This window comes from Polypterus senegalus, chromosome 13, assembly GCF_016835505.1.
Source record: "Polypterus senegalus isolate Bchr_013 chromosome 13, ASM1683550v1, whole genome shotgun sequence".
Classification (NCBI taxonomy): domain Eukaryota; kingdom Metazoa; phylum Chordata; class Cladistia; order Polypteriformes; family Polypteridae; genus Polypterus; species Polypterus senegalus.
In genome coordinates, this window is record NC_053166.1 from 125,100,791 (window position 1) to 125,123,549 (window position 22,759).

Genomic DNA, 22,759 nt, shown 5'->3' on the forward strand with positions numbered 1-22,759 from the left:
ATAATAGCCACCAGTTTTGTCTTCATTCTCTGCTCTGCTACCACTTCCAGCAGGATGATGTGCATCCCATAACTTAACCTGCCACTTTAACTGGCTTGTTGATTTGGTGGGTCTTTCTTGAAGTGATGTTACTGGTCCAGCTCACCACAGCATAGAGCATCACACTGGCCAGCAAAGTTACAGAACATGTAAAGGAAGTCACTACCCGCATTAAAGGAATGCAGTCTACTAAGAAAAAGAGTCTGCTGTGTCCTTTCTTATACAGCACCACTGAGTTGGTAGATTAGTCCAGCTGGTCACTGATGTGGTCTCCCAAGTACTGTAATTATAATGCTGTGCCACCACCACATACATTCCTTAAATAGTGAACAGGTAAAAGTATTACAAGGCTAGGTATAATCTGTATTACAAGGCTAGGTATAATCTTTTTTAATTTTATTTATCTAATGTAACATACAAAATATTTTCAACCCCACTTAATCCTATTTGATGTCATGGGGTCCTGGATCCTATCCCAGCAGCACAGGAAGCAGCCCTGAACGGGATACCAGTCCAATTCAGGATAGAATCACACTTACATTCACACAGGGCCAATTTAAAATTTACATTCAATTTAATCTGCATACTTTGAGGATAATCTCATCTAAATTCTACATGAATTTACACCTTTTATTTAAATCTCTCCTTATGATAATATCCCACATATGTTGTTTATTAATTGAAATCTGGAAACTTGTGCATGCCAGCTCTCCTAATTCAGGACATAATACTACCCAGAATTGATTGTCATGACTGCAAAGTATTTTTTGTTTCGTTTCCTGACCCTCATTTACTTCTGCATATGTGTTCTGACTTGCATTTACACTACTGTACTTTTAACATTTGGATGCTTTTGTTGCTTTTTATTGCTTTATTTATGCATCTTATGTTTGAGGATCTGCTTTTTGCCATACTTTTTTAATAGTTCATAATTCAACATGCCTGGATGTAATGCAGCAAAATACTGTTATTTCCCAAAGAAACATGTTGACATTGCACCTCTGCAGCTGATTCTAGGTGTTGTTTCAGAGCACAGATAGCATCCTGTACACCAGCTCTCATGAATGGCAAGTTTCCTATTTTTCCTAATTTTTGAAAATTGCACATGTTTTACTAACCTTACAGCCTGAATTCTAAACTTCAATGAAAAAGCAGCTATCCAAATCTTCCCCACTATTTTAGAAGCTGTGGGCCATGTTTAACAGTTTATGATGTTTTGGATGGATTACTGCATTTCTCTTCTCAGTCATCTGTTTGTCTATGCTGCCAATCTATGTTCTTCCATACAGGCTCACAGGGACCTGAACCATACAAAAGTCCATACAAAACAGGAAACTTTAATTTCTTCAGAATGGACTCTGCCACACTTGCCCATACTATGTCATACCAAGAAACTAATTCTAGAACAAAGTTTCATTAGGCACATATTAAAAGTGAGAATTTCACTCAAGCCCTTACCATTTTTTTTTTTACCATTTTCTTGATTAGTTTTTATAGTCACACCCAGTTTTCAGAATTTTATATTTCCTCCACACTAAGCACAACAAAAAGTGAATAAGCTGGAAAAAAAACTGTTCAATTTGATTATGAAATGGCCAGAATAGAGAACAATCAGTTCTGGTACAGTTCCAGTTTAGCCCATTTTCACAAGTCACTAGTATCACCACCCCACCCAATGGCATGATTTTAGATTGAGAGAGGAAAAAAGCTTCAGCTTCTGTAATGTGGCAATGCTGTCTGCTCCACTTCTCTGCTTCTCATCCTTTCGTTGGGTTTGGTACAAAAACATTGCAGCAGGTTAAAGCAGGTCAGTTGTAAGGTTGCCATAATCTTGTAATCACATTACCTCACCCACCCAGGAGCTGGCCTCTCTATACTGGCTTTAGGTCCACCAACAAATCAAAACTCTTGTGCTAGCCTAGAAAGTAGTGCATTTTAGCATTTCTACCAGATTTTCTCAAAATGATTCTTATTCAGTACAAATGAGTTAGAAAGCTGACATGTTTTGATGCCGGCCTTTTCTTCCTATTGTAAAGCCATGTTTCTAATTTCTTGGAAAATACAATACAATATTAAAAATCTCTCCCTGGATCCACTTATGAAACTTAAATGGGATATAAATTTATTGACAAAATAATCAGTAATGGAGATATTAGACAGCTAGACTCACAAATTTGATTATGCATATTCCAGAATGTTATAAAATCAGAGGTCTTGGGAGTTCACAAGTGGTTTCCAAACAATTGACCTAAAATAGACGGCTGCACTCAAATAATCTGCAATTTCCTTCATAATTTAATTTTTAATAGGGACCATAGTTGGCCAAAAATGCATTTTCTACAAATTTTCAATGCCATCAGCTTTTGCTTTCCACTCTTCTGCTGTCACATGGTCTTAAACTTGCTGAGTATGTGACACCGTATATATTTTCAAACCATCCTAATCCAATTCCAGGACGCATGAAGCAAGTTAATTCAGGACAGCTTTGGGCACACTTAGCGTGAACTAAACCTGAATGGGGCACCGGTACATTGCATGGCCAATTTATAGATGCCTGGGTGTAGAAGAAAAGGAGGCTAAGCTTGAGCTCCAGTCTGGTCATTTTCTGTGTACAGTTTGCAAGTACTTCCTGTGACTGTGTGAGTAAAGATAGTTGTATCTTTTTCATTTTTGTGCTGCTTAAATGTGACATATAGTTAAAAAAAAAAGAAATCGATTAGAAGCAGAGTGGCACAGTAACGCAGTGGTTAGCGTCTCTGCTTCAAGGATCTAAAGTTCTGAGTTTGAATTCTGTGACTGGTCATTGTCTTTGTAGTCTTTATATTATGCCTGTGTCTCTGGGGGTTTTCCCCAGTACTCTGACTTTCCCCTAATGTCTCCAATGTTTGCATGTTAAGCTCCAGATTCCAGATCTGGCCTATGTGGGTGTGTGTATGTGTGTGTGTTTGTGAGCGGGTCCAGTAAAGGGTGGCCTTCGGTACCATCAAGCTATCCTTGATAACGGCCAAGCTTAGAGATATGCAGATGGATGCATCTATAGTGTCCTGGATAATGGACTATCTGTTGGGCAGACTGCAGTTTGTGAGACTCGTCTGGAACAGATGTCAACAACACTGGAGGACAACAAGGAACAATCCTGTCTCCTTTTCTTTTCACTCTGTACACCTCAGACTATAAACAACAGGTCATGTCACTTGCAGAAATTCTCTGATTATTCTGCACTCATTAGATTTATTGATAAAGGGGATGAGACAGAATATAGTAGTCAGGTGGAAAAATGTATTTCTTGGTGCAAAAGAAAATTGTCTGCATCATAACATCAATAAAACCAAGGAAATGGTTATGTACTTTCGCAGCACCAAAGAGTCTCTATGTTCACTCACTATTGAAGGAGTAGATGTAGATGTGGTCCACTCCTACAAGTATTTGGAAATCCACATTAATGACAAGTTGGACTGGTCTTGGAACACAGAGGAACTATGCAAGAAGGGGCAGAGCATATTCTTTTTCATAAGGAGACTGCATTCCTTTAAATTGTGAAGTTACATCCATCTTCTATAACTTTGTGATGGCCAGTGTGGCTTTATACATGTGGTGTGCTGGGCAGGTAACATCATTTCAAGAAAGGCCCACCAAATCAATGAGCTAATTAAAAAGGCAATCTCAGTTATGGGACATGGGGCACACTCTGGACCCCCGGAGGTAGTAGCAAAAGAGAGAATTAAAGCTAAACTGAATATCATTATGAATAATGCTGCACTTTAAGCCAACAAATTATTCATAGGAAACACATAGAAACACTATTGGGGCTCCTGCATGCCAACAGCAATATGTTTGCATAATGCCTCAATGTGACTGTGGCAGACAAGTCCGAACTTTTCTTTCTTTTTAATTTTCTCACTTTATAGTCATCCGATGTGTGATCAGACAAAAGTATTTATTTATTTATTTAAACAGCCTCCATAAAAATCCAAATTTCTCCTTGTGGACAAATAAAGTTCTGTCTACCTATCTTTTCTGCCTTGTGCCTGATGTTACTAGGTTAGGTTCAAAAAATGATCCGTAATTTGATTATGTGCTTTTGAGAATGCTATGTGAGCTGAAAAGCAGTAGGTGCAACAGTTAGGCAACACAAGCAAGTTTATATTGGATTGACCAGAAAAATCTGGAACTTGATTTTGTATATGAGTGCCATGGAGGCACAGTGGTTAGAGTCAAATCCAGAGTACTAACCCCACCCAGTCACTGTCTGTGTGGAGTCTGAGCATTATCCCTGTGCCTAAGTTTGCATTAATGATTTTGTGTTCAATGATAATCTCAGGTCTGTTTGAACCAAATTAGAAATAACTATAACCATTGGTATCAAATTGCTCCATCACAAAATGGAGTCTTCCAAAAGGCAAAAGATATGTGAGGCCCCTAAGAATAGACTAAGAAACAGGACAGGATCTTCACTAACCAGCCTAGAAAAAGCTCACCTTAACTAACCCAGGCCCTAAATACTACCTGCTGGCTTCAGCTGGAGGAGGCACCAAAAATAGGGAGCTAGCAAAACAACAGAAAATGTCCACAGCTCTATCAATGTGAAGTAGGTTAACCGACAATATTTTTAAAGGGCAAACCGATAGAGAGACAGATGCGAAACAGAAATCAAAATCAAAAAGTGCTGAAACAACAAAGCCAAACAGCAAGATGAAAATTGAGGTCAGAAGAACAAAATAAAAGTCAGGAACTGGAGAGATCAATTTTCATGATACGTTCAGCAAAGGTTTTTTTATTTGCAGTGCAGATAAACACAAAGCGAAGTGGGTGGCTGTTTAAACGCACTGCTGCAATTACCAGCAGGTGATGAAACTAAACTTCATGCCTGCCAGTGTTGGGAAAGTTTACCCTGGCAACTGGAACTAGTAGAAGTGCACTCAAGGCATACGACATGGCCACCAGAAGAAATAAAAAATATAACGATCAAAAAGTCATACAAGAGGAGGGGATAACAATCAACCCATGATTTGTGATGAAAGGGCAACAATGATTCTTTATAAATCAAATATTTATTAGCAAAAATTAACAAAAAAGACCACAAAAGAGCATAAACAGAAAAAGGAGGTCCCAAAAAGGCAATCCTTCATCAAACAACTTCCAATACACAATCTGTAGGCAGAATCCAAGAAAAATAGGGGAAAAAAAAAATCGAAGGACAAGAGAATCTAAACAATTTTAACAAATACTTCACAATCTATATATATAATTCACTAAGGCAAGACGACCATGGAAAGCACGCCGGAAGGGGCATGGATTCACTAAGCCGCCGACAAGTTAGACACCTATGGCGCACGCAGGAATGAGCCACGCCCACCAACTCCAAGACCATTGGATACGACGACAACTCGCAGAGCCACGCCCACCAACTCAGACGTGACGACACAGAAAAATGACGTCATTTATATTCGTCTGTCGTAGAAGCAACATGCAGCTTCGACCCACGCTGACTGTTAATAGAGGCATGTTTCTCGCGAAGGTGAATCGCCATATGCAGTGTGTAATACGGTTTGCGAGGGGTATCCCATGGGATCCTTAAAACATTCCTTTACAACTGAGGTTAAAACACAATAAAGTAAGCAGTCTTTAAAAAACGAGTTTTCGGTTACGACGCACAACTGCGTGCACCCTGGCAAACTGTTTTACACGCTACTGTACATACAGCAATTCACATCCGCGACAAACATGCGTCTTCTTAGATGCTCCTGCACTTTGTACACACCCCCCTCCCACCTCGCTACTACCGTGGTCGGGTGTCTTGGTGGATTATATATAGAAAGGCAGCCAAAACTGCACAGAGCAATGAAAGGTCTACGTGAGTCACAGGTGCATCTGGACTGACGACTGACGACAACGACTCGAGTGACGAGTTGAAGGTGGGCACATGAGCAAGCAGTGCATACTGAACGAGAAATCAGCAGACTAGCATGACGGAGGGAGCGGAGTGGATGTCCTTCTCCTCTCCTCCCGTTCCACCCTCCGCGCCACACGGACGATTGTGTGTTGGTTCATTTCGTGCATTGGTTAAAACCCAATGAAGGAAGCAGTCTTTAAAAAACAATAAGCCCTGTGCCTCTGTTTCATTACCATCTCACCTGCTTCACCAATGCAGGCCCCGCAACAGGGCAGCCAACCGGGTAACCAAAGTCTTTGGGTTCAGGGAGGAGTATGGTTACAAAGCTGAAACTTAAAAGAATTGACGGAAGGGCACCACCAGGTGTGAAGCCTTTCGCTTCATTTGACTCAACACAGGAAACCTCACCCGGCCCGGACACGGACAGGATTGACAGATTGATAGCTCTTTCTCGATTCTGTGGGTGATGGTGCATGGCAGTTCTTAGTTGGTGGAGCGATTTGGCTGGTTATTTCAGAAAACGAACGAGACTCCCACCTGCCAAATAGTTACACGACCCAACAGCGGTCGGCGTCCAAATTCTTAGATGGACAAGTGACTTTCAGCCACGTGAGATTGAGCATTAACAGGTTAGTGATGCACTTGTATGTCACGCTACACTGAATGGATCAACGTGAGTCTACCTGGCGCGGGGAGCCGTGCGTAAGCCGTTGAACCCCATTCGTGATGGAGACCGTGGCTTGCAATTGTTCCCCACGAACAAGAGATTCCCAGTACGTGCGGGTCATACGCTCGCACTGATTACGTCTCTACCCTTTGTAAACCAATGGTCGGGTGACATAGTGAATTATATATAAAAAAGCAGCAGGAACCGCAAAGAACAATGAAAAATCAACGTGGAAACCAACTGAGGCGGTGTTTGGAAAATTAAAATTAACAGTCAACGTGACTCACAGGTGCGTGTGGACTGTACACAGACGAAAGCGACTCAGGTAGGGAGTTGGGGGCGGGCCGTGCGTACTAAACGAGCGCCATTCAACCCCGTCCTTCACTTTGGAAGGAGAAGGCGCGATGGCGCTCCTCCGGTTTTCAGTCACGGACAATTGTATGTTGGTTTGTAGCGTGCATTGTTGCAATGTTACTTTTCTTGGTGGTTTATTAAATTACGGATTTTTCAAATGTTTATTTTTTCCTCTGTGCTTAAAAATCATTTAAACAGCTGCCTCATTATGTGGCGTATGCTACACCGCGGGTTGGCTAGTAAACAAATAATCCCCATCTCCTAAGCCTTCTCAACTGACTTCCCCATTGGAAATGTTCAGGAGTGATGATGTTAGGTTGGTCCCGACTCGGTCCCTTCTCATAAAATATATGGGACCTATATATATATAGATATAAAATTAGGGGGAAATTTGGCCTTTATCAGAAGCTCAAAAATAAATACATAAATAATATTATCAAATATCAAATACACAGAAGAACTGACTTGGTTAAAGATAAGAGAGCAGTCACAGTGCAGCATTTTGCAGGCATATTGCCGTTGGTATGAAGGAGCCCCTGCTGTGTTTTCTGACACACATCTGCTGAATAATTTGTTGGCTGAAAGTCCTCAGTTTTAGTGTGTCTGAGAGAGGATGTGCAGCATTCCTTATAGCGGCACTCAGTTTTGTCTTAATTCTTTCCCCTGCTATGTACTCCAGCAAGCCGAGAGTGTGCCCTATAACTGAGCCTACTTTTTCAATCGGCTTGTTGATTCAGCAAGTCTCTCTTCAAGTGATGTTACTGACTCAGCACACCACAGCAGAGAAAATTGTACCAACCACCACAGAGTTATGGAACATGTAAAGGATGTCATTGTCCACAACAGAACATGATTTTAAACATAGAAAGATAATTAGACATATATAAACAAAAGACCTGTGTGTGTATGGAGCAATCCACTCTGCTCACACTCAACCACAGCCACTAGATGGCGCCTGAAAGCACTTTTACATTTTTTCAGCCCTTACATGCACCTCACTTCTCACTACAAAAGACCTGTGTGCAGCAAACACTGCCGAGCAACAACAATGTTGTGCTAAAGACTCAAATGAAGAGACACAACATCGAAATGAAGCAAATGCCGCGGCTCAGCCACATGTAAGTGAAACGCCTCAGCAACGGAGGGCAAGGGTTGAAGTTTTCACTAAAAACATTGTCTGTCTTGAGGTATTTTCTCAAGACAATGATATGCCAACAATATGGCTAAGATATGGTATCACCAATGTCTTCTTACAAAAGCCAGTGGGCCAGCAAACACAGATTGGCCAACATAATTTGCATTGGCTAATTCTTAAGAGTTAGCTGACACTTCTCCAAGTTCACAAATATAGTAAAACTGCTTGGGAGTCTTCGGGTTGTTCTTTGTCCTGAAGACTACATGCAGCTAGTAATAAATAAACAGAAAACTATGAACAAAAAATAAATACAGTAACTGCAACAAGACATTAAAACAAAAACAGGCCCCATGGAACACATCCTGGCAGATACATAACATACATATAAATAAACTGAAATGCAATGAAGAAGAACAAGTGTAACTGACTGGCCACATAAATGCAGTTCATATCAGATGGTCTAGAAGATTATGGAAACTTGATCTTGCATATGGTTGCCTCACAGCTCCAGAGCCCTGGGTTTGAGGTCCTGTCAAAGCCCTGTCAGTGTGGACTCTGTATGTTCCTCCTGTGTCTACATACATTTTTCTTCAGATAATCAGGGATTTGTTCCTGCCTTGCACCCTGTGTTGGCTGGGATTGGCTCCAGGAGAGCCCTGTGACCCTGTGTTAAGATATAGCAGGTTGGAAAATGACTGACTGACTAATCAGGTTGTCCTCTCACATCCCAAAGATAGGCACTTTAAGATAATTCATTAATAGTGAGTGTAGGTGACTGTATGATTGTTTTGGCGCCATGTCCAATGCTGTTTCCTCTATTATGCCACACAAATAGACTGTGGCCCTGCACTCCTGAACTGGATTTATTAAATTGCATAACAGATGGATTAAAAGTAGTGCTTCTCTCCAAAACACAGGTATACATTGAAACATTTTTTTTGCTTATTTAATGTGATTTGAGTATATTTTTTTGATGCTGAATTAAAAAAAAATTAAAGCATTTTTCTTCATTATTTAACTTTTTTTAACAAAACACATTTTTTAGCTACCAATTATGTTTTGTTATTGTTTTTTTAACTGTAGTTAATTAAATATTAATTTTGAATTCATAATTTGCTTGGATTTTATATTTTCTAATATTAATATCTACTAGGGGGCTTTGCCCCCACTCACTTCGCTCGCCAGCCCCCTCTGCCTGTGCTGTGTGCCAGCAACTTCACATCTCTGCCACTCATGTATGTGGATTTCACTTTCACCAAACAACAAAACTTTTAATTCTCGTGAATAGGACTCTTCATTGGGAAGAAACACTACTTTTCCCTGATGGCAACACAATTTAGATGATCTACAAGTCTCCGACTTAAAGTTTAAAGCCAAACAATATCTATATACTTCTGTCATATCACCTATGTCCATATATTCAATCGCTTTTTGCTTTTACCTTTTCGTCAATATTGCATTGAATTTTGATTCCGCGTGTTTGGAATTACATCGTGACAACGCAACGTATAACTGCCCGTGAGTGAATATCGTTTCTTTCTCTCTACACAAACAGTGTCTACCAATAGCACTCACACAAAGAGACATGATTGAACCATGTGCATGGTTGTAAATGTTTTAGATGTGGGCAGGACTTTTCCAAATCTCTTTGCATAAAGTCTTGTCTTGCGGGGCTTGAAATTTTCTCTTGCGGGATTTCACTTTCACCAAACAACAAATCTTTTAATTCTCGTGGATACGCCTTTTCATTGGGAAGAAACACTACTTTTCCCTGATGGCAACATGAATTAGACGATCTACAAGTCTCCGACTTAAAGTTTAAATCCGAACAATATACTCAATCTCTTTTCACTGTTCCGTTATTTCACAGAGTAATAATTTCCGTTTGTTTGCACTAATGCAATCTTTACTATCATTTTTTTGAGCTTTTCGAATTTTTGTACCTCCATTATCTCTAACCTGCTCTGCATGTGTATCGCGCCAACGTTTTTGACTTCTTTACGACGTTCTACTTTTTCATCTACTCTTAATCTTTTTTTTTTTCTGGCCCCGGGCATGGTTAAATCTCTTGGCACAAAGTCTCGTCTCCCGGGACGTGAAAGTATCTCTCTGAGAAAGTGACGTCTCATCTCTCTTCCCATGATTTTTTTATTATAATAGAGAGATGTGTAAAGCAAAGCAGTTATTTCATTTGATAATAAGGTCAGAATAGAGCTAAAAGTTTAATGTATCTTTACTGGGTCAGCAGTCAGGGCAAGTGGGACAGCAGGGACAAGAATTTACAGTCATATGAAAAAGTAAGTACACCCCATGGAAACTGTTGACTTCTTCGATGTATTTGAACAGGCAAATATTAGATCTTTCTGCAAACGGTGCCTGCTGAAAAAGGTTATATACTTTAACAAACAACACATAAAACTGACAAGATATATCCATCCATCCATTATCCAACCCACTATATCCTAACTACAGGGTCACGGGGTCTGCCGGAGCCAATCCCAGCCAACACAGGGCACAAGGCAGGAAACAAACCCCAGGCAGAGCGCCAACCCACCACAGGACAAGACATATTCATTCTCATAATCTAAATTAACAAAAAAGCAGATTTGTCATGTGAAAAAGTAAGTTCACCTCTACATTTATTACCACTTCAAATCCATAAAATTAGAATCAGGTGTTTTAGATTAGGGTCAATGATTAGAATCTTCATAGGGAGAATGCCAGCAGAACTTGACACACGTGGTGCATTATGCCAAAATCAAAAGAGCTCTCTAAGGCCCTCAGGTCGTGGATGCCTATGGGTCTGGAAAGGGATTTATAAAGAGTGCCAAATTACTGTATTTGAAATGAATTATTCCACTGTAAGGAATCATCCACAAGTCATGTAGGTTTTAAACAACTGATAATTTGTCCAGGTCTAGCCAGTCCAGCAAATTCAGCTTAAAAACGTTCCATTTGATGGTAAAAGAAGTCTCCAAAAAACCCAAAATATTTATTGCAGTATCTGCCGGTAATTCTTGCAAAAGCTGGTGTCAAAGTACATGCATCAACAATCAGATTGGAAAAATTTGTTATATAAATGATTGAAAAGGCCATTGTTCCTTCTGTTTTTATTCAAGTACTTGCTGTACTAGCCATTTAAGATGGATTGAAATCTAAGTAATCAACTCCAGTTTTTTATTTGATACATGAGTTGTCCATGTGGTTTGGTATAATAGTGTGCACTTTATTTTCACTTATCCATTACTTTCACGTATCCTTTGTCCACCACACAAAATGATCAGTCATCAGCATTACAGCTTTAAAATGCATTCACATGGCACAATAAAGATGATAGCATGCTGCTGTTCCCTGCATGTAATGTCAAGCAGAACAGGCCTTTAAGACCAATTTTCTTATTTTTAGATCCTTATTTGGTATTTTTATTATCATTTTTGATTTTTTTTACCCTTCTTCAACATGTTTTAACCGAGGTCATTGTTTTTAGTCCCGACTGCAAACAGGCTCCACCCCTTGGCCTCGTTTCTCTTCCCATTCCAGTAACTTCGTCTGTCTCCAATCTTGGAATCAAAATGGATACGTTCCTGAAAATGGATGCTCAAGTCAACAGCACAGTAAAATCCTGCTTTTTCCATCTAAGGCGAATCGCCAAACTCAAGCCTATTCTTTCTAACCACCTCCTGGAATCAGTAATTCATGCATTCATTACGTCCCGGCTTGACTACTCTAATTCCTGCCTTTTTGGTATCAGTAAAGCCACGCTTTCTAGACTCCAACTGGCTCAAAATGCGGCTGCAAGGCTTCTAACTGGAAGTAGCAGAATCCAACACATTTCACCAATATTGAAAACCCTACACTGGCTGCCGGTTAGATTCAGAATCGATTTTAAGATTCTCCTCCTAACCTATAAGGCATTAAACGGTCTAGCCCCCGCCTATTTGAGTGTCTTGCTCCATTGTCACAATCCCCCTCGTGTTCTTAGATCCGCAGATCAGCTGCTCCTAACCGTTCCCAAGGCACGTTTTAAAGCTCGTGGTGAAAGGGCTTTCTCCGTCTGTGCACCCAGGCTCTGGAACTCCCTGCCCTTAGTGGTTAGGCAAGCCGCTTCAGTCGCCACATTCAAATCTCGCCTAAAAACGCACTTCTTCACATTGGCTTTTAATTCTTAACCTGTTTCATTTTCCACTTGCCTTTTGCTATTTTCTCTATTTTATTTGGTCCCTTGACCTGTTTTTAGTATCTCTGTTTTAATTCTCTCTTAATGTTTATTTTTAATATTTTGCTTTTAGTCCTGCTTGTTGTAACTGTACAGCGCTTTGGTCAGTTGTAATGCTGTGTTTTTAAGCGCTCAACAAATAAATATGGTATGGTATGGTATGGTATGTTTTGCCAATGTTTACATTTTTCTTCCTTACTCTAGCAACCGGACTGCTCAACAGATACACAGTGTGATGGATGACAGACACAGGCTGGCATGCCAACTGGGATGGTGTATGATTCATTACCTGGCCAGGAGGACGCTGTACTGAATGGCTGAGAAGAAAGACAGGTTGCTTCCTGTCTTTGGCAGTGGGTGGCAACCTCAAAGTGAGGTTTAATAAAGTGTTTAATAAACCTTGTATTTGCACCTGGAACTCGAGTCTGTGTGGTTGTGTCTGGGGTTAGAGGTGCTGCAGTGCCCCCCTTCTGGTCACAACAGACACTTGTCCTTTTATTAAGGGATATGTCACCTTTATAAGTAGGCAGGAAATCTACTCTTTCCCTGTTCAATTATTTGTCAAAAGTCAGCAGTTTCCATGGGCTGTACTTCCTTTTTCACATGATTGTGCATTGAGATCAGAAAGAATGGCCACCTAGAAAACAAGCTACAGCTTTGTGCCAAAAATATCAGACCTAGCTTGGCGGATCCAGATAAAGTGCTGCTACCCCTGCTTGTGTTAAGCTTGGTTTAATGAAGCAGTCTGCCAAAGCCCTATCAAAAGATAGACTCTGTTTAAGGTTTGTCTGAAGCTAAATTTTGCCAGACCTAATATTAGAAACCTAATTTCTGATGCATAATTTGAGAAGACCTGGATAGCACTTAAAGAAGCAATTTCTAAGTGTTTAAAAAACAATAAAGATCCAAATTATGAAGAAATTGCGAAAAATATACTAGTTAAGTATTAAGACTTGGATTGCAACATGAGTCTTAAAGTTCACTTTAGGAATTCACCTCAGAAAATCTTGATTCTGTGAGGGAAGAGCAGGGTGAAAGATTTCATCAGGATATCAAGTTCATGGAAAGAAGGTGGCAGGGACGTTCAAATGTCAGTATTATGTTGGTCTACTGCTGGATGATTCCTGGCGACGTACCTGAAGAAGTGTTTAAATAAAGGCGGGCCACTAAATGAAGTTTTGTATAAAAAAACTATGAAGTGACAAAAGCAAGGGATGTCAACAAATACAGTATGTAATGTTGTGTTCTTTACATATATGTTAAAAAATATCAGATAGCCAAAATGTTTTCATGTTAAACTCATATTGTATGCAGGAATAAATTGTGTAATTTAAATTGGATTACATTTGTTTTCCAACTTTAACTTAAATGTGACGCAATGGATACATTCTATTTACATTTTATTGTATTCATATTGTAAATGCAAATTAAAACAATTTTCTATGTGTTTAGTTTTGTCAATCTGTTATATCTACCAGTCGTGTTTTTAAGGACAAACACTCGATGATAACAGCTTTTCGGCAAATGCGACAGCAGCCCTGTTATTAATAATAATGATATTTGTGTCAGTTCACACTTTCAAAATTTTGTCTATTATTTAGTGTCCACTTTTAAGATTGTATCCGAGTATATCTTCATCATTGCCTTCAGTTACATTACTTACCACGGCGTGTCTTGTGATGCGGAAGTTCAGAAATACGCACGTGCCCATTTTGTATTCTCTGCATCTCAATCCGAGAAGAACGTCAGTGAGGTAAGGTATTTAAATTAACGGCGTTTTGGGGATGGACCACGACCGACACGTACAGTTGGCTCTTCTCAAACTGTCATTATGCACAGCTATATTATAATACGTACGATCTTTATTCGATTTTATTTCCTTTCTTTCGGATGCGCCGACGCTTTTGTAGCCTTCCGTAAACATTATTTTAGGGAGCTGCGTGAATTCTGAGCTTCTGCTTAAAAATCGGAGTGACAGCGGGTATACCATGACGTTAGGACTGTAAGTGTCTACAGCGATGTTGGGGTGCGCGACTGTCCGCTCTGTCCGACTGTGTTGAAGTTGTGCAGTGATAATAAACAAGTTTGTATGAAGTGCCACCTATTCATGTGCAGCAGTAGTAGAGATAGTGGAGATTGGGTTATTTAGACTTTATCGAGGAAAATCGCTTATAAAAGCGTAAACAAAATATAATAATAATAATAATATTAATAAAAGCTTTAAAGTAAAACATCTCAGTGTTGCGTCCCCAAGTAAAACGGCGTCCACTTTCGTGCAGTCGTTTAGCGCACGCGCAGAATGTTTTTTTTTCATGTTACAAAGGGCAGCGGACACTGCCACCTTTTGACTCAACGTTTGGCAAAGCTCGTTCGCTTGCCGCACCTTTAAGTGACAAAAGTATACACACCTGCCGCGTTCCGTTTTCACGTCTTTAATTTTAAAATTTTTTTTAAATAATCATACATTTGTGAAATTGAAGTTTGATCTCTTCAATGAAGTATTGTACAGTATTTAAGAAGGGTAGTAGCGCGGTAGTTAGCTTTATTATGTTTAAGTTGGCCTGGATTCAAACTCCAGCTTGGTCACTTTCTATAAGTAGTCTGCAAGTTCTTACCTCCTTTTTAGGTAATCTGCTGTGTGAGTATGGCCTTTGATGAACTGTAATAAGTGGTTTGCTCTTTCCCAATGATCCTGCTATTAGAAAATTCATGTCATTTTTCTAACCTGCTTAATTCAGACCAGGTTTGTGGGGGCACAGGGCACAAGGCTGGAACAAACCCAGGACTGGGCTCCAGTCCATCGCACATACACACCAGTCACACACAATGGCCAATTTCGCATCTCCAGTCTACCTAACCTGCATATATTTTGGACTGTGTGGGGAAACCGAAGCGCCCGGAGGAAACTTAACCAGGGTCCACACAGGTAGGACCTGGGACATGAACCCTGATCTCCTTACTGTGAGGCAACAGCGCTTCCACTGCATCACCCTCTTTAGAAAATTAATTTAAATCTAATGTTGCTTTTTTCTTTGAAAGCCTGTAGTGAATCATATTTTAAATAGATTTTTAAAGCTGCAATATTCATGCTTCCTTATTTTTTCTGTACACACACACACAAATATATATTGTATTAACACTACTAGTGGATCCAGGTTTTGTGTAACCAGAAGTTTATAAAATTTTGTAAGCAATATAAGAAAAAGTGTAAGTTTACAAATAATGAAGTGGACACAAAAGTTTGTTTTTATTAAGAAGGACAAAATAAAATTCACAATTAGAAATTACAAAAAAATGAAGAAATATAAAAAAAACCTTACAGAATCCAGAAAAAAAGTGATGCTTTCATTAAGACCCTTTCAGACCCTCTCTTTTGTAGTATTATTTTCTGAAATTTTTGGCCTTTTTTGATTGCTTCTTTATAAGATAGCAATTTCGCTAAGTTTGATTGAAGTTCATGTATGTATATTGATGAAAGATAACATATCAGTGACAGTTCTGCAATCTAAGACTACTGATGTAGAAACCTGGGCGGTGATTGGTATGGATGAACTTATAGTCATAAAAATCCCAGGGGAGGAAGATAGGTGGGCTCTTTGGATGAAAGCTGAATGCCAGGGCTGTACAAATGCCTGGTTGGTGGCAGTGTTACCTAGAAATACACACTATTATGGTCAAGTAGACAAACTATCAGAGTGCTACAAGTTTAAGGGCCATTGTATATATCTGACCAACTATGAATGGAAGGTCTTATTCTTGTTGCAGGCAAGGATAGCTTGATTGGCATAGCTATCTAGTAAACAAAGCATACTACATCCTGGACGTATTCAAAAAATCTTAAGGAAATAAACTTATCCCGTAATGATTTGAGGGTATGATGGTAAAGTGACATCTCAATTCAAATTTCAAAAAAGGAATGAAATTAAGCCATTCACAAAATACATTCTACTTCAGTATGTGCCAAGCACACCATAATTAAGTTACCAGTTGTTCATCATTGACATCTTTCTTGGGTAAAATGTGCCCAGGAGAAGATCCAACCTATGTCATCAAGTGGACACATATTCTGGGCATGTCCTGAGTTTAAACTATTTTGTACAAATTTATTTGTATATCTCTCAGATAGATAAAATCACTCCTAACAAAATAACAGCAATATTTGGAGTACAAAAAGAGCCATTTATAAATGGGGCTCTGTTACTGTATGGCTCTCTTCATTGGATGGAGGCTGGTGCCTGATTTATATGGAGCGTTTATTGACCATACTGTTGTACTTCTTTGCTGTTATCACTCAACTGAGTTGTGCTTTGTTTTGGTGTTTTGTTTTTTACGAAATACATTTTTCAAAAGACATAGATAAGAAATTCAGATGCATTTTAAAATGAGCAATAGATTGTATTGAGATACATAATTATTTTATCTATTCACTTGTGTACTACTGTATATACATTGACTTATTGATTGTATCAGGTTTTCTGTCAAACATATAGTACTCTGGAGCTACAGCATCTTGTGTCTACCCACAAACAGAATGAAATTTGCTTTATGCTGAGCACCACGTTCTTGACATAAGCAAGTCTGCTTGGGGACATTAGGCAGGAGGAGATTTCCTTGAAGTCATCCCTTTACCCAGGGCTTTTAAGAATAATTTATCTGTATGCCAAAGAGGCTTCAAACCACAAAACTGGGTCTTGTCACTTCTCAGGAACTAATTTCCACTTAATAGAATCGCAACAATGCTTGTGTCCTTATCCCAACCGCATACCCACCCTGCCTGCTGAAGTGCAGTGTAGCACTGGAGGGACAAATGACTTATTTTCTCCAAGGTGAGAGGTATTTTCTCCAAGGTGAGAGGGAAACCTGTGCATCAGTGAACAGTAAGCAGATGCACCAAATCACCAGAGGCAAGGGGAAGTGTGACTATGATGGAGGAGAAGTCAGAATGGAAAAGAGGCAGTGGCCTAACCGATGGTGGTTAAAATATCTTACTTGTGCAAATTTTACAAAAGCATGTGAACACATTGCTTGGTAAGGACCTCTGCATATAAGGGGGCCCTGAAGCTTAAGCGCTTTAGTAAGTGTTCTACACCACCTTCACACAATTGCATGTCCCTGTTACTTAAGTTGGAAAAAAATAATTTTCATGGTATCTTACATCTCTCCTTGTATGGTCCCATGTGCATTATAAAAGAGAGAAGGCAAAAATTCTTTAGCTCTGAAGAATTTCTGTAGAAACTAATTTACTCCTTCCATACATTTTTACAATATTTTTATTATCAAAGGGATGTGGGAAGCCGGAATCAGCAAGGTGAACCACCAGAGCTACCACAGGGCATACAGATCTTCAACCCACACTCACTTGCCTTGTATGCTGTTTCGTGGTGGGTTCCCAAGTCTTTCACTTTGGATCCATTTTCCACTTCCAGACCATTACTTTATGAAATTTTGGCTGATACATTTACTGCCTATGTGAAATCATGTAATGTATATGTAAAACCTGTCATTTATGTACAATGAATGCTATCTGTTACATATCTACCCAATCCAAATTCTGTCCAGGTATACCCCCAATACTTATGCAGACTGTTGTCCATCTGCTAATCCAATTTACTGTCATCTACAAATTTAATTAGCTTCTTACATTTTTATCCAGATCATTTTATTAAATTATAAACACTGAGGGACCCCACTAATAATTCAGATTGTCCTGTTTAGGTTTGTTTTTCAACTCTATGGCCTAAACTGCCAAGACAAATTCCAGCTTTTCAGGATCATGAATTGAAAAAGTTTATTAAATCATTTATGAATTAAACTCTCCTTCCAGATTAAGAGGTGACAAGTCTCTTTTTGTGTTTGGGCTCCTTGTGCAGTTCCAACTTATTCTGCGCTCCTTCAATTGGATTTTGCAGCTCTGCAGTTCATTAAAAGCTTTTTTTATTTTTCAGGGAATTTAAAACTTGCATGATGATCTACTTGTTTTTGGGCCTCCTGGGGCACATGCTCACCCCCTGCAGCTCACTGGACAATGGAATGTTTTTAACACCCCCAATGGGCTGGATGGCCTGGGAACGTTATAGATGCAACATTAACTGTGAAGTTGATCCGGAAAACTGCATCAGGTAAGTCTGGATGATCAGCCCTCCTCTTCAGGGTTTCACATCTCTGAGTCTGGCAGAAGGCAATGTGGGTCTGACTTCTACAGCAGATATCATTAGATGTAACAGTAAAGTCCAACTTTGGACATATTTTAGGAACGTACAACATACAGTGCTTATAACAAAATTCATCCTCTTGCAAGTTTTCACATTTTATTATTATACAACATTTGAATCACGGGATTTGATGTAGCTTTTCTGACACTGATCAACATAAAACACTCTTTAATGTCAAAGTGAAAACAGATCTCTGCAAAGTGACTTAAATTAATCACAAATATAAAACAAAATGTAATCAATTGTGGAAGTATTCACCCACTTCAAATTAGTATTTAATAGATGCAGCTTTCACAGCCATGACAGCCTTGAGTCTGTGTGCATGGGTCTTTATCATCGTTACACATCTGGACTCTGCTCTTTTTCCCCATTCCTCTTCGCAAAATGTCTTAGGCTCTGTCAGGTAGAATGGTGATCGAGTGAAGAGCCTGTTTTAAGCCCAGCCATGAAATCTCTTTTGGACTGAAATCTGGACTCTGATTCCAGGATATTTACATTGTTTTGTTGTTTAAGCCATTCCTGTGAAGCTTTGGCTTTATACTTGGAATCATAGTCTTTCAGGAAAACAAATCTTCTCTCAAGGGCTGGTTTCTTGCAGAACACATCAGGTTTTCCTCGAGGATTCACTGTATTTTGCTGCATTCATTTTGTCCTGTACCCACACAAACCTACAGAAGCATCCCCGCAGCATGGGGCTGCCGTCACTTAGCTTCATTATGGGAATGGTGTGTTCTTGATCATGTGTGTGATACCATCAGAGAGCCCACTCAAGAACACAGATACACTCCCACTCACATAGGGCCAATTTGAATCCCCAGTTAATTTAACCAAAAATGGAATTACCTGGAGAGAAACTGAGCATACATGCAGAGAAGGTGCAATCTCCTCACAGATAGCAATAAAGCCAGTGGGACATGAAACAGGCTGGTGGATTCATAAAGTACCGCAATAAATGCTGCATCACTGTCCCACCCTGTCATAAATGTTTCAGCATTTAGTGGATGGCACTATGATACACTAATAATTGTGATGACCCAGAATTTAAGGTACCTAGGTTCAGCTCCAGCCTCACTTAATGACTGCTTAGAGATTGCACATTTTCTTATATGGATTTTCTTTTGTACTCCAGTGTTCTGCTTTTTTATGGCTCTAAGGACCTGGATTTGATTATCAGCCCAGTGACTATCTGGGAGTTTTCTCGAAGAACTCCCATTATCCTTCACATCATATGTTAGGTTAATAACTGACTTTAAATTGGACAGGCCTTAGCAGAGTCAAGCTATGCACATGAGTGTGCTGTAAGATAAGATATTTCCTTTCTTGCACCCAATGACATTGCTCCCTGCAAGCCTATAATGTAATCAGGTATGGAAAAATGCAAGAATAGATTGGTGGAGTCTGTAAAAATGTAACATAGTAGTTTCAAGTCCCTTTGTAAAGTTCAGTTGTCTTAATAATGGCTTTCTTTTACCTGTCATTTGTGTCTAAAATGTATCTTTCTCTCTGGACAAGTTCAGCTCTCTTTTTATTATATTTTCAGAGATGTTGCTTCATATCTAGATGTTAGTGCATAACTTTGTCACATTTAAGTACTGTAGGATGCCTGGGGAGTCTGGGTTGCCTTGGAATCCCTACAGATTTTGATGTATATTTTCAAATCAGACACGGTCTTTTGCCACAATAGCCATTAGAGAATTTTCTTTCTATTGTAATTTGCCTATTGTTTATTTATAAAGCACTTTGAGCTACAATTCTGTAACAAAATGTACTTTCTAAATAAATGGAACTTGAGAATTCCCAATGAAGTGTCGGAAGAAATAATTGATGGTAAGTGGAGTGAAAATATTTATGATCCGAGTATATGGTTTATTATTAATGCCTCACTTTCTATTTCTTTTTACATTGATTCTGTATACTGAATGGAGGATGTGAACTTTGTATCAGTTAAACAATTTCCAAGATTTTTCAGGCATTATTATAATAATTTATTATTTATATTTAACTTCTTGAGAATGTTGCTTTTAACTAACCTGAATTACATTTTACAAATATAAGCCCAATTCTAAAAGTCTTCATGTGTTTAAGTTCTCTGCTCAGCACTTCCTCTTCTTCATATTATCCCTTCAGCTGCAAATTTCACAGGGTCATTTGCTACCGTAGAAGGCATCAGTGAGCCCCAAACCTCAGACACAATTGAACCAAGACAGTTCTGGGTTCAAATAAAATATATTTATTTTACAAAATAGGTTTTACAGGCTTCTTCTATCAACAATCCACAACTCCAAGAATACAACTCCTCTCCTAGCTCTCACTCTCCTGATAAGCAACTCCTTTTCAACCTTGAAGCACTTCTGGGTCAGGCAGAATCTCTTCCTGACTGGGGAACCTGCCCTCTACTCCATCTACAACAGGGATGCCCACCAGAATTACAACTCCCATGCAGCCCTGCGGGTGTCCAAATGGGAGCCCTACCAAAGTGACACTAACATCCAGCATATTGGGGGAGCACGTGACCCTGGGAGGCAGTCTCCATCTGTCCTTCCACTATGACAACTTCCCGACCGGGAAAGGTATCACTAACCAACCTATCCAGGGTACTCGTCCATCCACATCCGTTCATTATATGGGCATCCCAGCCAGGTGGGAAACTATCCATCCCTGCCTGGATGCTAACAGTACCATGATATCTATAATACTGTATATAAGTTAGTAAAAAAATTAAAGAACAGCTGTTCTAGGTGATACCTCTTTGAGTTTTTGAGGGCCAGTAACAGGGTCACTAATTTATGAGCCCCTTCCATCACTCAATCTTGCATTTCATGGAGTAGCACCAGCACTGTACTGTTCCTGAAGCATCTGACTAATTGAAAACTTAAAAATGTTTTAGTGTGGTGGAAGAGTTCTGCCTACAGTGTGATCATAAATCTTAATTATAGTCTTGTATCCTATGGAAACCTAGGCTATTTTTAGTATTGCTAGTTACAGTATGACCGCTTATTGAATGCATTGCTAATATTACTTTTTGTTATTTGGCTGCAGTGAGAAGCTGTTGAAGGACATGGCTGACAGGCTGGCTACTGATGGATGGAAAACACTGGGGTATGAATATGTGAACCTCGACGACTGCTGGTCTTCCAAAAAGAGAGATGCACAGGGAAGGTTGCAGGCAGACCCAAAACGTTTCCCAAGTGGCATCAAAGCCCTTGCTGATTATGTGAGTCTTACAGAGGCAGTGTACTTAAGCCACAGCTTGGACATTGGCATTACATTTTTGCAGGCCATTTAATAGCATTTACAGTATTTAGCCGAGAAACAATGATGTGGAACCATTAATCCCTTCTGGAAATGTACTATTTTTGGGAAGATGAATCAATAACTAGTTAGTTTAAACATAAAAGCCTTGTGAGGCCCTGTCATTCATCCTTTTTGAAAATAAGCTTTGTGCTTGTGTAGGCTTATGTACATACTATGACAAGCATCCCTCTAGTGCCACCCTGAGTAAATGTGGGCTAAATTTTCCCCATGTTTTTCATCTTTGATACACGCAAGCAGCAGAATACTAGCAACAACCCTCATCCACAATTCAATTCAATTACAGTTTAAGTTTTGTACAGCATATTGACTTGTTAGGCTACCAACCTATCTGCACAGACAAGAAGAAAAAACAAGATTGCCAAGATTAAGAAAAAAGTGTTAGCTGAACAGTTCATCTCACATTTGGAGATATTCTCACCACTTGTATCTTAACAGGCAGACTACTCATTTACATTCTTCTGTGTGCTCATATCTAATTTAACTACTATATATTTAAGTGTGCTCATGTCACCCATCACCCATTCATTATTCCATTTTTCTTTTGTTGTAGTTAATGTCAACTTTTTAATGTCCCAACAGTGTAATTTCTTTTTTAAAATGGGCCTGTTTAGTGAATTTGGCTTTGTCTGAATGTCTCCATTCCTTTCTACTGCATTGGTCCTTTCAAAGCTATGTCATTTACAATTTGTAGACTAGGTTATAGACTGTGATAACTAGCAGTCAACACATGGTAGCTATGTAGAGTCACTTGCAGATAAATCCAGCTCCTGACATGGCTGATGCTATCCTTGACTTATAACATTTTATGCCTTTTAGCTGACATTGCAGCTGCTTTGATGAAGCTATAAAGGTCACCTCCAACCCCAAAACTCCTGCATCTGCATTTTTATTTTACACTTTGGTGGCACCACTTCTTATATATAGCTGA

General features: G+C 39.4%; 1 protein-coding gene across 1 annotated transcript in view; it reads left to right on the forward strand.

Annotated features, from left to right (window-relative positions):
* The first annotated feature begins 13,993 nt into the window (after nt 1–13,993).
* LOC120542618 (alpha-N-acetylgalactosaminidase-like) overlaps nt 13,994–22,759 on the forward strand; it is a 29,494-nt gene continuing 20,728 nt past the window's right edge. The window contains exons 1-3 of the mRNA XM_039775197.1: nt 13,994–14,057; nt 18,250–18,423; nt 21,556–21,730. Of these exons, the coding sequence (XP_039631131.1) occupies nt 18,266–18,423; nt 21,556–21,730 (333 nt within the window). The 5' untranslated portion in view covers nt 13,994–14,057; nt 18,250–18,265. The remainder of the gene's footprint in view (nt 14,058–18,249; nt 18,424–21,555; nt 21,731–22,759) is intronic.